The 20,305-nt window shown below is 40.2% G+C and overlaps 1 protein-coding gene across 1 annotated transcript; it reads left to right on the plus strand.

Moving 5' to 3' along the window:
* The first annotated feature begins 13,584 nt into the window (after positions 1 to 13,584).
* Positions 13,585 to 18,430, plus strand: neff2 (neuronal intermediate filament family member 2). The gene is made up of 3 exons (XM_006629104.3): positions 13,585 to 14,685; positions 15,298 to 15,422; positions 17,382 to 18,430. The coding sequence occupies exons 1-3, from the start codon at positions 13,690 to 13,692 to the stop codon at positions 17,440 to 17,442; spliced, it is 1,182 nt and encodes a 393-aa protein (XP_006629167.2). The 5' UTR covers positions 13,585 to 13,689; the 3' UTR covers positions 17,443 to 18,430.
* The last annotated feature ends 1,875 nt before the right edge of the window (positions 18,431 to 20,305 follow it).

Genomic DNA, 20,305 nt, shown 5'->3' on the forward strand with positions numbered 1-20,305 from the left:
GTCTTTTTTGGATAAGTCTCTAGCAGCTTCGCAAACTTTGCCCAGTCTTCTTGATAAATGTGTTCAAGCTCACTCAAGTTGCTTGGGTATTGCCTATGCACGTCACTTTTCAAGTTACAAGTCTTTCCACAGATTCACAATAGGATTCAAGTCAGGACCTTGATCGGGCCACTCAAGGACATTCACTTTCTGATTCTTAAGCCACTCCAGTGTAGCTCTGGCCTTGTGCTTTGGATCATTGTCCTGCTGAGGTGTATTGTTGTCCCAGTCGATCTCAAGCAGGCTTTCCTTTAAGATTCCGCCTGGATTTTGCTCCATCTCTATCAGACCATCAGACTTGATAAGCCTTTCAGTTCCTCTTGATGAGGAGTACAGCTATAACACCACCAAGCCTGAAACAAGGGATTGCATTGACAGATAATGCACTGTGCTGGAATTGCATCAGATATAATACTTTACATTTAGACCAAAATTTTCTGATTGTGTAGTGTCTGACTACAGTCCAAACATTTTGCCACGTATTTGCAGTATCACATACTGTAGGTGCTTTCTTGCAATCTCCATGCGAAATTTGAGTTAAGTTTTTTTTTTTCCAGTTCACTATAAACCCCCTTCAGAGTGATGGGGATATTGTTGACCCTGAATATTTTCATCAATGTTAGCCATTGAACTCCGTAACTCTTTCAAAGAGTTGGCTTCACAGTAGTATCTAGTTTCCTCTTTGACTAGGACAGCCTGATCTAAGCATTTTCATGGTGTCTTCCACTTCTTAATGACCATATTCACCAAGTTCAATTACATTTTAATCAATTTCAAAAGGTTTAATTGCTTTTTTTATACAATGTCATGGAGTTTTTTAGGAGGCTCTTTGGTTTCCATCATTGAATCTATGATTTAAATTCACTACCTGTCTGAGGAAATCATACAGAGGTTTATTTATTCAAAAAAAAAGCCCTTTCGCCACACAGATGCACAACTAATTGTGTGGCTTATTACAGTCATTTTAGCACTTAATGTAATGTTTGTCACAGCAAATTGTTTGAATACTTGATATAAAAAATCATACCTTTTCCATTTTTCTCCCATGTAATCTATTTTTGTTTTGTTCTTTGAATTTGGGATCAAAGTATCATGACTGCAAGCTTTCAAGTTTAAAAAAGCTTTAAAGCAACAAAATATGAAAACTGTGCAAGTGTCTAAATACTTTTGCAGGGCTCTGTAGGTCCCCTTGTACTGGTCCTATAGTAATGTGACCTTATTGTACTGTGCTTCTATCATGATTATTATTATTATTATTATTATTATTATTATTATTATTATTATTATTATTATTATTATTATTATTATTATTACTACATCCGAAGAAGGCTCCACAGCCAAAATGTTGTGTTTCCTTTCTTCTCTTTTCAGCATGGAATAAACCTCTTACTTGTTCCTTTGCAGACTATGCATGCTGACGCAGCTCCCCACCAGAACCACTTCAGCTTATTATTATGATACAGAACTGTTGTATTGATTGTGTTTGATTTTGAAAACAGTCACTCTTCCGAAACCTGGAGACAAAACCAGCTTTGAAATACATTATTTTGGAATCCATAAACAAATAGAGATGAAATGCCTCTTTCTTCAACGGAAAAAAAAAACTGGACCTAACCACAAAAAACTGCTTCCCAATCCATTAAAGTTCTGGCCCCATACCTGAGAAGATGCATGTGACAGAGATGAGAAGGAACGGGTGAGAGGGTTCTTACTTCCAGGTGGGTGCTTGTGAGTGTTAGCAGGTGAGCTCCAACTTCATTGTTTAAAGGACACCTTTCAAAATTCCCAGCTCTTGAACTGTGTTCTGTGATTTCTAGTGTTTCTACACACAAACCTACTGTATATTACTTCTAAAGCTAGCCTTTCCAAGTCAAACCTATCCAAGGTTAAAACATAAATGTATCGGATTAAAGAAGAAGATTGGAATGTACTATCCTACAGCATTGACTTGTAATTTTCCTATTTGAATAACCAGTGCTTCTTAAACAGGAGTTTAAAGCAGATCACCAAACGTGAACTCCTTCCTCAAGAGTACAAGGCTGGGTTCAAAGAGGCAGAGGTAGCCCCCTTTTTTCTGTTTATTAGTTCAATAAACAGTCTCTTCATAAATGACACTTGTGTTTATTTTCAATTAGGGGAGATGAATCATTGCTGCTCTCTGGAAACGCCATATCTTCTGAGGACAGCAGGGCTGCAGATATATTCCAGAAACACAGCAGCCGACAGCACGCAAGGATCCAGCAAGAGTTCGCAGACGGCTATTAGGGAACCCAGAGTTAAAATCCTATTAGTTTGAGTTGGAAATTGGATTATCATCGTCGAGAATCACCCGTCTGGCAACTAGGGGCTAATTTACGCCAATCAACAGCAATTATTGAGGGGAAGGGAGCTCTTATTAGGGAGCCTCATCCACTTAGACTAATGAATGGGGCAAATTTAATATCTGCTGTTGTGATGTATAGGGGCCAGCTGCTGGGGGCTACAAAGCAGAACCGAAATATGATGCTGTTATTTGGGAATAAAGAAGTGTGTGTGTGTAGTGGGGCGGGATGTCTCGTATGTAAAAGAAAACACTCACAGCTGGGTCACAATGTGGGTGCTGGTATATCAGCCTCTGTTGACAGTCTCACTCTTCTCACTTTTCTTGTAACGAAATCAACAAGAAAGGCACTCAGAAGTCGCCTCTTGCGTTTTGGCGGTGGGATATTTTGGCCCGGGGTTGTTTTGAGATCCCGACGAGCTGGTCTCAGCTCTTGTGCGGCTCTCCCGTCTGAGCTCGGGCGGCGGTCGTGGGGGTGCCCGGTGGAGACGGGAGGGTGCAGTGTTTGGGGCTCTTGCTCTGCTCCCCGCGACGCGACACCGGCTCATTGGGGAGTGACTGTGCGAGTGATCAACTCACCGATACTATATGTCGAGTCCATTATAGGCCATGCGTCAGGCGTAGTTATGAAAGCACGTTAAAAAGAGATGAAAAAAACAGATTCAGATGTCAAGTGTTGCATTACACGGCCGTCATATTTTAAAGAATAGTTTGTTGAAAACAGTTACGGTATTATATCCCGATTGCCCCTGGTAAGGAGACCGCGATACATCTGAATAGTGATTGAAATCATTGAATCCATTTGTCGGGTATACAAAATTTCAGATGATAAAAACTAGAAATACGGAGAGTCGAATCAGGTTTTAAAAATTGTGTCTCTTTTGAAAACCACGCTGGTGGTGGCATATTCTAGAAGCATGTATTCCAATACGTGGCATTTAAATAATACTTGAATTAAAGTTAAACAAAATACAAATTTTAGGTACCTTTTAAAACGTACCAAAATACTCCTTAATACGTAATTCTATTGGTATTAGTTTATTTAATAGAATATCAGTATGGATGCTATCTCTAGATTTATATCGGTTTTTATATATGACAAAATAAATAAATGCTAAATATTCGTGGGAACTAAAGGGTGGGCAAAAACTATTCATGTTTTTAATAGTTTGCAACTGAAGTCATCATCATTTTTATCATATCTATGTTATTTAAATTATATAGCTACTTGAATAAGCCATGATATATGCTGAACTTCACGAAACTTTTTTATTTTTTGTTTTTGCCTTTTTTATTCGTTTGTTTTTTTTTTTGCTTTTTGTAAAGAAGGATTAGCATTTTTCAGCTTTCTAACGAAAAGAAGTATCCCGGTCAGCAGATGGCGCCAAATTCTTTGTTTTTTTTTATTTTATTTTTTTATTATTTAAATAGCATTTTCTGGGTCTGACGAAGAAGTTCATTACGTCTAATGAACATTTTCCCATGAGACGTTCAGGAAACGTGCCCTGCACAGAACAGTGTAATAGACCTGAACTTTTCAAAACCACGGAATGAAAATAAGAATGTGGATCTGATGAAGGACTGGATTAAATCAAAACTAATTGTGATCGATGGTGGCGTTTGTTCTTCAGAGGGCTCGCCGCTGCCCTTTGGAAAGCCGGCGTCCTGTATCGCTTTGGGAATGTTTTTCCGATGGCTGGGTCAAAACGTTAACACAACGCACCGTAGACCGCCATGCTTTTTCTGACAAGTTAACACTTCTGTTTCGGACTCACGAGGTGAAACTAATTCCTCACGGGGAGATAACGGAGGTGTGAAACTGTAGTATTGCCTGTCATTCTTCCCGAGTCCTTAACAACCAAATCGACTTAATTGTTTGCTAAACGGCGCCAGGTTAACATTTTCGTGATCTCCAAGTTAAAAGATTGAAAGCAGAAAAATGATGGCGTTATATGCTTTTCAGATCTCTTCCCATTGACCCGTCTATAAAAAATGAGAGGGCAAGGTTTGCAGCTCTCTGATATAATGCACAAATACACCGCCTCTGGTAGAGCCAGGAATGTAGATTTTCTAGGTCTCTTTAAATCAACAACAGCAGCTCCAGTCCATTATACTCTCACGGTTGTTAATAATTGTTTATCCAATTATATATTTTATACAATTAATCATATTGTTTTCAGCTTTTTTAAAGATTTAGTTATGTAATAGGTCTAAAATATATGATAGGGGGTGCTCACCCTGCGGTCTGTGTGGAGCCTAATGCCCCAGTATAGTGACGGGGACACTCTACTGTAAAAAGGCGCCGTCCTTCGGATGAGACGTAAAACCGAGGTCCTGACTCTCTGTGGTCATTAAAAATCCCAGGGTGTTTCTCGAAAAGAATAGGAGTGTCACCCCGTCGTCCTGGCCAAATTTCCCATTGGCCCTTACCAATCATGGCCTCCTAATAATCCCCCTCTATGAATTGGCTTCATTACTCTGCTCTCCTCCCCACTGAGAGCTGGTGTGTGGTGAGCGTACTGGTGCACTATGGCTGCCGTCACATCATCCAGATGGGGCTGCACATTGGTGGTGGTGGAGGGGAGTCCCCATTACCTGTAAAGAGCTTTGAGTGGAGTGTCCAGAAAAGTGCTATACAAGTGTAAGGAGCAATTATTTTATTACTTGTTCGTTTGCAGCCTACGCATGCTGACGCAGCTACCCACCTAAACTGTACAAATGCTGCCCTCTAGTGGAGAAAATGGGTTTGTAAAACTTCAGTGTATAGATTTGAAGCTACCAGATTATGAGTGGTAAACTGCTGTATTTAATGGGTTTATTTCATGAAGAAAGAAAATACAACGATAACACAACGATATCGCCTGAAATTTAATACCTTTTCTTTGACTCTGATACCACCCAGAATAACACTCAGAGACTTCTAAAACAAGTTTCTAGGAAACTAATGCTTTCTACCATTTTCTCCCTCAAAAAACAGATAATCCTTTCCGACAACAACATCAAAGAGGCTAAGGAATTTCTACGGCTGACAGCTCCACATCATCTTCCCTGACACACCTGAAGAAGGCTCCACAGCCGAAACTCTGTGTTTTCTTTCTTCTCTTTTCAGGAGGGAATAAACCTCTTACTTGTTCCTTTCCAGCCTACACATGCTGACGCAGCTCCCCACCTGAATTACAACTGCTGTATTTAGCTGTTTCTCTGGGAAAATGATTTCAATGTGAAGTTTCACATCTCATAAGTTTTACTGAATAGCTGATTGTTTGATTATTTTAATCTGAGTTTAAACTAAGTTCATGTAAAGCTAACATAAGTAAGCAAGCTAAAATGAAAACAACAGTCATTACTTAGAAACTGTTTACAGCTAGTGCAAAATTCTCCAAAGATTTCTGAAAATCCAAATGAAGAATATAGTTTAAACTGTCTCTTATCTGTACTTTTATATGATCGATATTGTTTAGCATTGATTGATTAGTGGTACAGTGGCACTACAACAGCATCTATACATCCTCTAATCAAACAAGACAGATTTTGCCTTTACCTTTTCTTGTATAAGAAACACCTGGCTCTACAAAGTTCTGCAAAGTCCCAGCTTGCCCTGGTGCCCATGCTTCTGTAAGCCTGCATATTCCTAAAGGTTTTCTGACCAACTTCTATTATTTGCCTTTAGGGTCAGGTACTGTAGGTTGTAGAAGCTTAAGGACTCCATAAAGTCATAAGGTTTCATTTCAGCGCCTGGCAATAATGAAGATCCTCTCTTCGATGGTAGATCTAACAGAAAAGTGAGAAATCACTTTCATTAATCAATTAAACTTCAGGGAGGACAGACATTGTGCAAGCCTTGAGTGGAATTCTGCCAGAACTCCTGGGGTAACACAATCACCTTTGTAAACAGGGCCACAGATGATGATGATGCACTATTTTTCTGTAAAACCTTAAAAAGCAATAATCTCTAAGAAGGTAAGAAAGGTTATAAACAATGGAGGCCATCTTGCCCATTTGGTAGTTAATAACTAATAAGCAAAGTCAGATCTCAAAGCACTTTACAATATATACAGTAATAGACTATAGTAATATAGTAGTATGGTAGACTATAATAATAGACATAGAGTATTACATAGGCTATAGGTTATTACACAGCTTATTATGCAAAGTTAATAAAACCAAGCTAATGCAGAATACAATACAATCACAAAAATGTATTTTGTAAAATGCTGTTAGTCAAGAATTAAAGCACCCAATGTGGTCTAGACTATGGGAAGGTGTTCCAGAGCTTGAGGCACAGTAACAAAAGGCTATATACCCCCAGAGTGTAAAAGAGTGGCAATACACAGTAAACCAGTGAGCATGAAGGAGTGTAAAGACAAAACATATTGGTCTGGGGTGGACAGCCATCTAGAGCCTTAGAAACAGGCAGAATGATTGTCTAATCAATTTAAAACATGACAGGAAGCCAGTGCCAGCCAGCTGGACTCAAGACAGGAATGACAAGATCACCTGCACATGACCGGGATCAGGAGTCTCGTATCAGGATTCAAGCTGCCCAATTCTGATCATACTGTAGCTTGTTAAGTGCTGACTCCTGCATGTGGGGTCTTACAATTATTATTTCTTGAAGAACTACGTGCATGAACCTATATTTCAGTTACAGAAAGGAAGCAACTTGGCGATAGGTCTCAGGTGGAAAAAAAATCTTTACACTATTCTGTGTATGAGGTTAATTTCTTCATTGTGGATCTAAATTCAATTTCACTATGCCATCACTTTGCCACTATTCAGTTAAATATGCCATCAATTGACAATGTTTCTCCATCTGTCATGTGTACAGTAGTTGATTTAATTAATCTAATAACATGACCTCAGACTTAGAACAATTATAATGAAAAAAATGTGTTAACCAGGGACTTAAGGCAGTCTTGTACAATAGTCATCCTGTTTTAAACTAGAGATTTAAAGAAAACAGTCATATGCTATTAATTGTATTTTTCTTTTTTGATTTAAAAAAAGGAGATGGTTAGTGAAGGCCACAAGATAATGCTGACTGGAGTATTGCAGGCTGAACTTTTAGCAGTAGAGAAGTTTACTGCCATGTGTACATGTACACTGGAATTCGACTTCGCGCTAATCTCTCGGGACATACACAGTGCATCAGACAACAATGAAAACAGCATGCTGGAACATGCAAAAAGTGCACAGGGCAGGTGTGCGTTGAGTTCTGAGGCCCTGCAGTTAGCTGTTGAGGATGCATACTGCAGTGGGACGGGAGCTATTCTTGAGTCTAGTGGCCCTTGCTTTAATAGTGCAGTACCGCTGGCCAGAGTGTGATCGTCACGGTTCCGCGGGGGGTCGTGCCCCCCACCACCTGTTCCATCCCCCACACCTGGGGCGCGAACCCAGGTCTCCGGCGGAACGCAACAGGGCACCAACCGCGTGAGCTAAAGGAGACCTCCCCCAGCCCGGGGAGCTGAGGACCCTTCTACGCGCAGTGAGGGCGCTGACCTCACCACACCAGCTCCGCTACACCCTCCCCTGCTGAACTTCGGCTCGGCGAAGGACACTCCACACTCCCGCCCGGGTCACGGCACCAATGTGATTGACGCGGTTCCACGCGGGGTCGTGCCCCCTGCCGCCCGTCCCATTCCGTCCCGTCCAGTCCCGTCCCCCACACCTGGGGCACAAACCCGGGTCTCCGGAGTAACGCAGGGCACCAACCGCGTGAGCTAAAGGAGACCTCCCCCAGCCCGGGCAGCTGAGGACCCTGCTACACGCAGTGAGGGCGCTGACGTCACCACACTAGCCCTGCTACAAGAGCACAGGGGGAGATCAGATTGTGGCCGGGACGGATAGGATCCTGAATGATGGATTGGGCTTTATTGTGTGAATCTCACTGATTCATGGAGAATCACATCCTGCAGTATAATCGCCTGTGCCGTGGCCACAACCTTTTGTAGAGCATCTTTGACATGCGACTGTTTTCCAACCTTTTCCTTCCGTTTTTGTCATGCAACTTTGTTTTTGAACTAGAGAGATTCTGGCGAGATCGCTTCCCTGCTCATAGATCCCCAGCTTCCCGCCTCACGCCCCCGTGCAGGGTGGGGCTCTAAGGTTACTGGGGAAACGCGCACTTCTGACCCCAGGTGACCTTAACTCCTCACCTCCCCTCCAGAACAGACGGGGATTTCCAGCCTCAGGATCTGCCACTCCTAGCTCCAGGATGAGTCCCTGGACTCATGGAAGTGGAAGCCTCCGGTGGGGAAACCTTGATCCCTATAGTTAGATTATAATAGAATGCTGTATTTCCACACAACAATAGCTAGTGGGATTTGCTTTGTGGTACAGCAGGGGAACACCAAGTTTGTCTGGCAGTGGAAAAGAAGCTAAGGTTGACTTAATACGTATATTTCAGAATTTCAAAAATGATGAATCCTCTTTTTCTGTAAGTGGAATACGAGCAGAGGTTGATCTCCTTTTTTTCATTTTACTTTACAGCATCCAATTAAACCCCACTTGTGCATTTTGCATCATTACTGTAAGAAAAAAACAGAAACTGGTTTAAAATCATGCTGATGTCAGGAATTCGAGGTGAATGTGTCTTGTTTCGCAATCCTGCAGACAAATTATGCTGCCTTGCAGCACATTCCTGATTATCAGCGGAATGGAAAGGAGAGATCAATCAGTGAAAAACAAGTGCCCTCTGCTCTTCTGCTCTTCATTTGTCAATATCGTGACTGTTGGCACCCAGCACCTTAGGTGGGAGAACATGAGACATTCTGCTCCACTCCTGTCATAATGATGCAGGGCATCCCTGCTTACAGACACCAATTAACCCAGAAGGCAGAGTATCTCAACCCCTGTGTCTTCTGGTTTTAGTTGCACTTCATAATTCTTTAAGCTTTCAACTGACTGATTGGATAACAGTAACTTTTATTTTATATAGAACATTTCTTGGTTCTTCATTTCACGGCCCTGCATATTGAAACAATGAAACGAAGAAGACAGGTATAGGCAAAATCAAACAGTAAATTAAATGAGCACTTAATGAAGATGACGATTTTTCGGATGTGTGTGCGTGTATACTTATTACCTATGAAAGCCAGGCTTTTTTTAAGGTAGGATTTTGTGCAAAAATATAACAAACATGATTAAAGTTACAAAATTCTTCCAACAATGTTTTGATAAAATGAAGCAAGCCACAGTTCAACTGTATCAAAGACAGGAGGGAATACGGGGTCCCAAGTACTAGTACAGAGAAACTGTACCATGAGGCCTCTGAGTCAGCCTGGGATAATTCACTCTGGGCAAGGCAAGCATGCGATGGGATGTCACTGTAACAATCTCAATACGTGGCTCATGTTAGGCGCCAACCTGGTTGTCCTCAGGTTAGAAGGAAATAGCTGCAAAAGTTGCAAAAAATATTTGTCTGAAACCTAAACATGCAAGACTCCTAAGTGTCACAATTAGCAGTAATTAAGAGCCTGGAAATGAGCCTGTGCTCCATAATTTGCTGACTGTGGTTACTGTGATCTCCCAAGCAGTGGAGCACCTCTGGCTAAGCGGTGAGTTAGCAGTGTGGAGTGGTGGGTGGGACAGCCGGGCTGTTAGAATCAATCCTGGTTGGTACACTGAGCACTTGTGCACATTGGAGCAATCTACAGTACATCACTCGGATTGCTCCAGTCAAGGCCCTGCTGTAAAGATGAGTTACTTCCAGGCGATGGCCGAAACCTTTTCTCAGTGAGCTTATTAGGTTAAATAGAGGATTGAAATAGAATTAAACAATGAGTTATCCAGGGTTAGCACCAGTTTCCTGCAACGGGACACTTAGAAACTCATGGAGTTGTTTGTGAAGCCTGCACTACTACTGCAACTGATCTAACGGCCCTCTGAGTGCCTTAAGACTCGCAGTGTGAAAAAGGGTGATGACTCAACCAGTATTATAACAGAGCACAGTGCTGGGCCATCTTTCTAAGAGTAAGGCTTTTAATCGCATTTATGGCAAAATTCCACTTTGGGCTTCCCAGTTAATTCAACTGTCTGTATTCCACCTGATAATATATACTGTACACACCCGTGCTACTGTATATATAACCGGTGCGATACAAACCGGAAGCTGCTATTAGTAGTAGTAGTAGTAGTATACAAAATAAGACAGTACAATTTTGCAGGAAAATCAATATTTATTTCCAGAACAGGGAAGCCTGAATTGTATTTTACCATAAGGAAATATTACCCCATTTTCATCAATTCCGTATATTCAGCATTTCTCATTCTGACTGAGCAGCCAAACAAAAATAAGCCTGTTTCTTGTTTCTTTTGTTGACATCTTACAACTACTGTTTTAATACTACTATTGCCTACACTATTACCTATTAATACATTTAGAGATTAGGGTTTACATTATTTTTTAGTCCCAAAGTCCTTAAATTCCCTTTTAATTCAAACGTAATTCCCCTGTAAAAAATTGGACCTGTCTTCTTTTTTACCAATTCATTAGTTTACTACTTTTCTATTTTTTTTCCAGTAAGCGCTTTTTATTCAATTCAACATAAACTGAATATCACATTATTTGTCCTTTTCAGTTAATGACCTTTATCCTTAACAAGGACTGCCAGTGATATCCCTACTCAAGTCAATCAATTGCATAACAACAGCTAATACATTACCAGTCATGCTTGTTTTGGCATTTCGAAAGCAATTGAAATGAGATTATATATATTTAAATGGAGAAAGAAAATAGGTAATAAAATGGGACGTTTAATTTTTGGAATGTTCTTAGAACTTAGATGTAGAAATAGGAAACATTTACAACATTTTTTTTAAAGCAAATTAGCACATGTAGGTTTGCTGCCCAAACCTGGGATTGGACAAACGTTTAATGGCTAGTCTGTACTAGTACTAGTAACCAAAAAAGCTAAATGGGTCATCTCATAATCTCATATAGATATTTTTATTTGTTAATTCTTAAAAGGCAACAGTTGAACTTTACAATATAATTTGTTTAATTAATATAAATGGATTTTCTTGGGAGCTTCAGTTAGTTCATTCTTTTGTAGATGGTGGTCAATTCGTGGTATGGTATGAAGTATCTGTGGATAGTAATTTTACTCATATCGCTTACAGATTAACTGTATGCGCATTATATTTTAACTTATAAAACAGCAGTTTAAGTGTGACAGTGTGAATCAGTAACGTTGCCTTATAGCTTTTGGTTTCTGGGCTCAGTTTGGGACTGGGGCACCTTCTATTTCGACTTTGTGTGATTGTCTATGTCTGTGAGGGTTTTTGTCTGCTGTTTCAGTTTCCTGTGCTGGCTAGGTTAATTGGAGTCATTCAATTGTCTCTGTGTGTTTGTGCGTATTTACTGTACATGCCCTGCAGTGGACTGCTGTCTCATGTTGTGTTCTACTTGGGATAATGTCCAGGAAAGGTTCTGGGATGCTGCTGCCCTTACCAGGCCAAAGAGACATCCTTCTAGTTCCTGAATGGTTCTAATACCTGTGTTGACAAAATTATATTTCAAGCTCAGTGGTATCTTGTGCCAGTTTTCAACAACCCAGTTTTCACCTTAGAGGAAATAGAAATTCAGTCTAGATTTAGAGCAGCTTGGATGTAAAGAATCAGTGTAGGCCTTCTGTGGTTATGTGCAGTATGACTTTCTTCTCCGCAAACCTGACTCAGACTGTTTTGTGCTTGAGTCCTGTACGAGTGTCAGGTCAGACAGAAAGACGGTGTCAAGCAAATGTCGACAAAGCTGACAAGGATGAAAATGATATCTGGCTTGATTCATGTGCAAAAGACAAGCAGAGGCATATAAAACAATATTTGTATTTTTTAGCAGGGGTAAAGAGTTAGAAAAAGATTGCTGATGAAGAGCCTAAAACCAGAACCCTAACTCTCATTCTCGCCAGCACTGCAATTTGACATTTTCAGCTCAAGAGGTAAAACTCCATAAAACAGCAGACTTTTTAACAAGTTCAGATGATAATCATACACCTGAATGATGTTTATGATAGTTTCAATATTTTCTTAATGTTAATTCATTTTTAATATAAGTTGTAACAGTGCTCTGCTCTGATTTAGGAATGCTGGGATATGACAAAAACAATCTGGTGATAAAAACATACATTTTGCTGCTATATTATGATATATCACACATGGATTAATTGAAAATATTGTTACTTTGTGTAAACCACTAAAAAGATTATAAATCATATTATAATCTCAAATATTCCAAAATTTTCAGACTGCAAAATGTATATCCTGAAATAAGAAATAGATATAAATAGATAAATCTTATATTAAAGATTTGTACAACCTGTAGAGATATGTGTTCATTGTTTTGAGGTAAATTATGTTGTTTCAGACAGAATCATGTATCAAACAGTCATTACAAAATCAACCATTGAATGTATAATGTGTTACCATTACATTCTTCAGTAAAAATCAGTGCTTGATTGATAAAACAGGTGAAGTATTGCAGCTACAATTGGATACTCACTGCACACACATGTAAATCAAAGCTCAAAACATAGTGCGAGTCCAAAAAGGGGATCAATGCTTGTGTTAAATGTAATGACATTTTTTTTCCAGTGCAAAAATATGTAAACAGGCAGGACACAAGCCTGTATTAAGCATATTACTGCTATTTCTTGTACTGTCTCCTTTTGAACACAACTAGCTCTACGTGTGTATTAATGAGCATAATGTGAGGGTTAACTCAAAGTCGAAATGCTGTGCAAATCGCAGCACTCAAGCATTTATCTAGGGTAAAGATTGTTGTAAATTTAAATCAGCATAACATATACTGTACAATTGCTAGAAATCAGCATCAACAGATAACAGAAATAAACATATTAACTGGATAAAAACTGGATAAAAATCAGTATGTCATTTCATTTACATTAGGAAGGATTTGATCTTCCTGCATTAAAAATATGGTTCTTTGGCTAAAAAATAATAATGTGCACCCAGGTTTTGCATTACCAATTCAAAAACTAAGAGCTCAGTAAACCAGATTGACAAGTGTTGGCACTGACGTGCTGCTGCTTGTCACAAACGGGTAAACCGTCTCACCTCCTCCACTCTGCTGAGCAGGTTAAACTGAGAAACAGTGAACGAATCTCTCCTCCCCTCTGCAGCATTTTCTCATTGGCTGGCTGTGCAATCAACTCCTGACTGCTGCATCTCCCTGGAGGACAGGAGCAGGCTGCAGTATAAAAGGCAGAGCTCTGCAGCATTTCTGAACTGGTGCAGTGCAAAGGGCTTGAGCAGCAAGGGTGTGCAGAACAAGGGGGACTAAAGAAAAAGCAACATTTCAAAAAGCTGAAAACATGAGCTACGACCCCTACAGCCCCCGCAGGCCCTGGGAGGACTTCAGGGGAGTGCGTTCCACCAAGTCCATCTCATCCTCTGTGTACTCCATGCACCGCTCGGCGCCCTCCGTCAAGAGGTCCACCCGTCCCACCTCCTCCCTGCCTGACTATATGGAGAAGGTGGACCTGAGCCAGGTGAGCACTCTGAACACCGAGCTGCTCAGCCTGCGAGGCAAGGAGAAGGAGCAGCTGGTGGACCTCAACGACCGCTTCGCTACCTACATCGAGAAGGTCCACCACCTGGAGCAGCAGAACAAAGTCCTGCTGGTGGAGCTGGAAGCCCTCCGGCAGAAGCAGAGCGACCCCTCCCGCCTCCACCTCATCTACGAGCAGGAAGTTCGCAGCCTGAGGGCCCTGTTGGACTCGGAGGCCAATGAGAAGATGCGGATGGAGGCCGAGAGGGACCATCTGCGGGACGTCTACGCCCAGATGAAGGACAAGTATGAGGAGGAGGTCCGCCTCAGGATGGATGCAGAAGATGCCCTGCAGAAGATCCGAGAGGACGCCGACAAGGCGGTGCTGGCCAACAGCGACATCGATGGCAGCATCACCTCCCTGCTGGAGGAGATTACCTTCCTCAAGAAGGTCTTCTCCGAGGAGAACAACGAGCTCTCTGCCCAAATCCAAGCCGCCAGCATCACCATAGACATGGAAGTCACCAAGCCTGATCTTTCCCTGGCTCTCAAAGAGATTCGGTCGCAGTATGAAAAGCTGGCCAACAAGAACATGCAGGCGGCCGAAGACTGGTACAGGACCAAGTTTGCCACTGTTGCCGAAATGGCCAGCAAAAACAACGAGGCCGTGCGATCCATCCGAGAAGAGACATCCGAGTACAGGAGGCTGCTCCAGTCCCGGTCCTCCGAGATTGAAGCCCTGAGGAACGTCATTGACTCCTTGAACAAGCAGCTGGAAAGCCTGGAGGAGAAGCAGTCCAGGGAAGTTGCCAAGTACCAGGTAAAGGGTTAATCTGAGCTTCTGCTGTGCTCCGCGTGCTTGACGGAAAATGGAGATAGAAATGCAGAGAGACGGGTGAAAGGAGACAGACGCTGTTAGGCAAGAAATAAAGCAAACCAGAAACCACAAAGTACATAATATGGGTAATTCTTTGAACTGGAAAATAAGAATGTCTGCAGATTTATACACAGTGAGAAATTACATCTTTCTCACTCGACAGCCTGCTAATGTGATAATTGGTTTGAAATAAAGAGCTGCATAAGGACATGCTTATTATTTTAACATTGATTTTGAGTTCAGAATACAAAATAAAGTATATGTCAAAATCTTTCAGTTCTGAGATCCACTTAGCCGATTAATCTGCATTGCTACTTTACTTTAAAAGTGACATTTCACCTGTTACAGAATGTTGATTGATGAAGTGTTGCCCAGGGACAGCTGTGTTATTATTATAACCATGTTAAAATATTTCTCAGATGTACCTGAAGATTGTCATTGACTAGGGGGAGAAAATGAGAGATTGTACTCTACGTTTCCATAATTGCATGATTTTAGATGTTTTATCCCAGTGCAAACTGCAATTTAATGTGATACTCTTTTGTTTATTTTTAGGACAGAATAAATGAATTAGAGAAGGAAATTAACGATGCCAAGCAGGAGATGGCCCGTTACCTGAGAGAATATCAAGATCTCCTGAATGTCAAGATGGCTCTTGACATTGAAATAGCTGCATACAGGTATCTGCTGCTGTGTGTTCTATGCTGTTGGCTAGTCATACTGTAAATACTGTACACATCACTTTAGAGTCGAAGAGTATTCTAGATGGCTTAGTAATTATGCCTTGAATCTAATTATTATTAAAGTCCATTACTAATTTGATTTTGAAAAGAATATGAGCTTTGGTCCTCACATGTATAACACTTTAGAAAATCCTATTTTACTTCTATTTACCTATTTTCTTTTTCCTCAGCACAAGACATTATGCCTACCTTTCTCACAACACATGATGTCATATGTTTACCCGCACGATTCAAAGATGTTAACTAAGTACCACCAAGTCTGAGAAGGGTGGACTATTGTTATATATGGACCTGTGTTATCAGATAGGTCAACACAGGAACATTCAATTTTAGTTTTTTCATTTGCATGTGCTAATGTTTGAGAATGCATCGCTTCAGACACATACAGAGACACCATATCACACTAATCACCTGAATAATGCAGAGTATTACATTCATTGCATGCACGTGAATAATGCATTATGCTTTTGTCCCAGGATGAGTCAGCACTGATGACATAAGATGAGGAACATGAAACTGATTAACTGATCTGGGCTGTTTATTTCTGATGCTCACTAATGTACTTAATATCTGAAGTCATTTTTAATCACATACTGTAATACACGTGATATTTTTTTATTTTGTAGCTATTATTAGTGTAGTATAACCAATTTTTCTTGAGTGTTTTTAGTGAATTTAACTTGCTTTAAAAACATAAAGTATATTTCTGTTATTCTTCCTGAGCCAGCATTTGCATTTTCTTCTAAAATAGGCTGGAATTGTCCCATTTATACTAGTTACTTTACATACAGTACCTGTAAGTAGTCATTCAGAAACAGCTGTTATTTAGTCTGTTAGTTTGAGATGTTAGCTGGCACTCAAGAGATACTGTAGATACATCTGGGCCTCTGAGTTGCTTATGCAACACAAGTATGTTCACTGGAGAGAGTCTTGTATTTCTGTTTTTTAAGCTGCTACAGACAGCCCTACAGTTGTTTGCCATGCACTGTAAAATGCATAAATGAATTTAGCTGCATACTGTAATTACAGAAAGCTAAACCTCTGCTTGTAGACCCAGTAAATATAACAATAGGATCTGGTTTTAGTGGCTTATTATTACAGTTATTTATTATTCATTGCTTTAAATGGTTCATTTGGTGATGGAATCTATTGGTATTTTCTCAAGACATGCCTGTGCCAGTACACTACAGCATATTCCATTATCTTTGCCCCTGCCATCCTGAATGTGGAGAGCAAATCCAGTCTATCAGATCACTGCAATCTGTATTCCGTGAGCTGGCATTGTGCTGATCCAAGCAATGTTAGTCATGCACAGAGAAGTCAGAGTCCCTGGAGACAGTAAGAGCCAATAAATTTGCATCATGAGAAGCTGTATTGTAAGCATTCTCAGTAGCCACTAAGACTGCAGGTCTACTACAACCCTGTAAGAACAATATTCTTAACAAGACTTAAGAATATAAGAAAGGTAACAAATGAGAGGAGACCTTTCAGACTATCTGGCCCATTTGGTAGCAAGTAGTTTATTGATCTAAGGATTTCATGCAGACATTTTTTGAAAGAAGACATCAGCTTCAGCAACATGGCTGATTCCTACTCCCACAACCCTTTGTGAAAAGAAGAGCCCCTGGTCATGGCTAAACTCAAGCATATACTGTAACATAATGTCCACTCTGTGACATGTCTTTGTGAATCCGGTTTTCTGTTTTCTATGGAATATCACAGCGGATAATCAGTTGACACCTTTTTAGGAACTATCTTTAATACTCCAGGGCATGCAGTGGGTAAGGTCACGAGACAGCCTGGTGCATTTGAAACAAATTCATGAGGAGGAGCCCAGTGCAGTTGGTTATTAATCAAGGTCTACTAAAACCCGATGTTTTCATTCTTTTTTCTTAGAAAACTCCTGGAAGGGGAAGAGATCAGGCTGAGTTTTTCTTCTTTGCCCGCTCTCACCTAAAGAAGACACCAGCCCAGCGTGGCCATACAGAAGCCAGCCGTGCCCTTGTTTCAAACAAGAGGTCTGTTGCAGACTCCCCCTTCTTCTCCACACACTCTCAACCTAAATGTAACACGCTGAAGGTACAGGCAAATCTGGACAACAGGAAGAACCCGAAAAGAAGCACCGAATGTACCAGGAATCTGAGCCAAGTCAGTGCGCAATATCCTTTTGGTAGTGCTATCTATTCAGATTATGACGAATTGAATTATTTGTTGGTAAATTAAATTTATCTAAGTCATTCTAAAACATTCTAATAAATATTATAGCTTTAAAACCAGAACATTCAAATCTAAATTGCATAAATACTTTATTGTAAGTGTGTTTCAATCCTGCCAACAGGATATTGGCCGGCACCCTTGGTCCTATTGTATTTATCAGTAAGCCAGTAGCATTACATATTTTGCTCTTCAAAATCATTTCGTTTTGGGCAGTAGAAGTTTTCTTTTTCTTTTATCTTCTCTGATATTTGGATCTGTGCATTATGAGCTTCTGTTAAACAAAATGATAATACATAAATAAAAAATAATACATGTTCCTTAATATGATGAGAAATCAATTAAAACCATTATGCAAAATGTCCTAAATTAAACATAAATTATGTTTATGTAGAAACACAGTATAAGCAAAATGTCAACAGGAATACCTGCATTAGTATGAAAATTAGGACATGGGTTACACCCTACTTTTTAAAAGTATGCATCTGTTATGTCTTTCCTATCTTTCTTGCTGATTTGCACATGTTCTTCAGCAATGGAAGCCCATAAGAAAGAAAACATAAGCCAATAAGCATTACCTTTAGGGGAAAAAAAGATGAAAGTTTTTCAACAATCTGATCGGGGCTTTAAATCTGTAAAAATATATGAAATGTGCGCCTACTATAAAACTGATGTGTCTGTAAGTCGCAGTAACCTGGTAAATAAAAAAACAACGGCATTACTGATTAAAATTGACGTTTGTGAGTTCATTTATTATGTGTTGCATTAAGAGAGCTTCTAATCGGTGATGAAAGCTCACACCACATATTGTATATCAGAATACATATTATTTTTTGCTCTTGGCAGAGAATGTGAGGGAAATGAAAAGCCTCTTTATTATCTTCATACAACCTCCAAGAGAGCTGCAGTGTGTGGTAGGGGAACTGCTTAAAGCCTGAGAAATAAATACTGTATGTCAGAGTCGTGATAATGAGCACCTGCGCTTGATAAAAGAAGTGGGCTGGCAAAAAAGAAAGTCTTTAGACGCTGCTGCATTGCAGTTTGACATCCCCCCCCGATGTCTTCCTGCAGCACTGCTGTGACTGCAATGCAGCTGAAGTGAACCCAGGCAATAATTTCAGGAGTAATCTTAAACAGCAGAGGCAGCGCAGTTACACTGCAGCGGGAATATTCGCACTCGTCCATCTGCGACATGCTCAGTCACAATTGAATTTGCAACACCTGAGTCATTTCTGCATTCTGTTGTGGAAGGCTCGGTTCTAAAATTAGACAGTTTTCCTTTTGTGCGTCTAAATCTAATTTTATGATTCTGTTGAAAAAATTTGGTATTTTCCAGCACTGCCTCGTCAGGGTTTTGATGAATCAGCCTTCAGAATGTCCAAGCCCGTTTATGCGCAAATACAGGAGAGAGCCAGACTGAATTTGGACTCTCCCAGTGACAGCGAACTTCAAACCAGTAGTAAATGCTTTCTATTTCTTCCTTGTTAAAATGTCTCTGACTGAGCGAACTGACTGGTACATTTGGCATTTGCAGTTGCCAGATGAGCAGAGCTTTTAAACTGAACAGGATCTACAATTTAAATTGAGACGGATCAGTATGAAAGCGTTTTCTGCTCTGTAAAAGTGTTGTAAACTCCAAGAACATTGCTTAATACACAAAATCGTGATATTCTAAACATGTTATCTATAGGCTATTCATTTTTACATTTGAATGATAAAGTTTTACCATAGGAGTGACGAGCTTCATCTTACGTGAGCGGTGTAGTTAGTTCCCGACACAGTGGTTTCCAGTTTTCATTTCTCCACTTCTGGATTTGATGAAAATATTTAATATGAACCAGATATTAGATAGTTTACAGGCATAATTGTAGACAACATTTGCCATCACTGCGAAATACTGCACATATCTATATATGAGCTATTAGCAACAACAGTACCTCTTTTCTTACTTTCAACAGCACAAAGTCAGACTTGTTTCTACGGTATATCATGGCATTGCACCATATCCCATAGTCCTTCACTTCTGGCAGATAATCAAACCTGACCTACGAGGCAGTAATTTACAGCACTGTTTTAACGAGCCCGCAAGTGTAGGAGTGTCGTGCTGCAGTACACATAGTCTTCTGTAAGTGCAATCGCCAACTTAATTTATAGATTATACTGCAGTCCATACTAAGAAGATTCTGATCCACAGTATGTTCACTGATACCTACAAATATTTAGTGTTCAAAATTCAAACACTATGCCGTATCTAAAATAAATGTTTTAAATAAGTGAATACAGATGATGTGTGAGGGGAAAAAAAAGATTTTTCATGTAGGTTTTTCAAATATTTTTTAAGATATCTCGTTATCAAAAATGCAGTTAATGAATAATCTACATTTTAGATGTCACACTCTCTTGTGCGAGGGATTTTAACTTCCAAAAACAAACTGAACAATGTATTTAGACTCACTTCACCTTCCCCAAGGAGTGAATGTCACTGCCCTACTGTAACTGGGCCTCTCTCCTCTTTAAATAACAGCACAACTGTCCTCAAGTTGTAAACCGAACACATCTGTAGAAGCCCAGTGTCACGATCGTAATCCCTCCTCTTAAGGGCACTC

The sequence above is a fragment of the Lepisosteus oculatus genome, chromosome 1 (genome assembly GCF_040954835.1).
Source record: "Lepisosteus oculatus isolate fLepOcu1 chromosome 1, fLepOcu1.hap2, whole genome shotgun sequence".
Classification (NCBI taxonomy): domain Eukaryota; kingdom Metazoa; phylum Chordata; class Actinopteri; order Semionotiformes; family Lepisosteidae; genus Lepisosteus; species Lepisosteus oculatus.

Excerpts from the sequence above, each read along its gene's own strand:
- neff2 (XM_006629104.3), top strand. The coding sequence starts at position 13,690 with ATGAGCTACGACCCCTACAGCCCCCGCAGGCCCTGGGAGGACTTCAGG. Across the intron at positions 14,686-15,297 it reads GGGAAGTTGCCAAGTACCAG|GACAGAATAAATGAATTAGA; the intron begins GTAAAGGGTTAA and ends GTTTATTTTTAG. Across the intron at positions 15,423-17,381 it reads ATTGAAATAGCTGCATACAG|AAAACTCCTGGAAGGGGAAG; the intron begins GTATCTGCTGCT and ends CTTTTTTCTTAG.